The sequence below is a fragment of the Eimeria mitis genome, genomic scaffold (genome assembly GCF_000499745.2).
Source record: "Eimeria mitis Houghton genomic scaffold, Emh_scaff693, whole genome shotgun sequence".
Lineage (NCBI taxonomy): Eukaryota > Apicomplexa > Conoidasida > Eucoccidiorida > Eimeriidae > Eimeria > Eimeria mitis.
Window position 1 is genome coordinate 8,154 of NW_013575025.1, and position 476 is coordinate 8,629.

Consider the following 476-nt stretch of genomic DNA (forward strand, 5'->3'; position numbering starts at 1 on the left):
CGCAACGCAAGCAGCAGCAGCAGCAGCAGCAGCAGCAGCAAGGGGGCCCCTATAAAGGGGCCCCCAAGGGCTTCCCTCTGTACCATCCCCGCCCTGGGCGACAAGGGGCCCCCCAGAGGAATTCAAAAGCAGCAGCAGCAGCAGCAGCAGCAGCAGCAGCAGCAGGTGTTGCTGCTGCTGCTCCTGCTGCTGCAGCACAGGAGGCCCGTTTGCTGCTGGCTACAATAGAGATGCGCAGCAGCTTCGCGCGGCTGCTGCCGAAGCAGCAGGATGCCTTGCTGCTGTTTGTATCCGTACCAAGCAGCAGCAGCAGCAGCAGCAGCAGCAGCAGCAGTTGCGGGGACGATTGGGGGGGAGTTTTGGGCTCATCAGAGCAGCAGCAGCAGCAGCAGCAGCAGCAGCATGCTGCTGCTGCTGCTATCCATCGCGAGGTGATCTGCTGCAGCATGCGGCGGCAGTGTGGCTTGCTGCTGCAG

At 63.2% G+C, this 476-nt stretch overlaps 1 protein-coding gene across 1 annotated transcript in view; it reads left to right on the forward strand.

Moving 5' to 3' along the window:
* The window catches only part of EMH_0019960 (uncharacterized protein), a gene marked incomplete at both ends in the record, with an annotated part of 5,908 nt that overhangs the window by 1,268 nt on the left and 4,164 nt on the right, over positions 1 to 476 (forward strand). Inside the window, 2 exons of the mRNA XM_013501467.1 lie at positions 1 to 167; positions 305 to 431. Of these exons, the coding sequence (XP_013356921.1) occupies positions 1 to 167; positions 305 to 431 (294 nt within the window). The remainder of the gene's footprint in view (positions 168 to 304; positions 432 to 476) is intronic.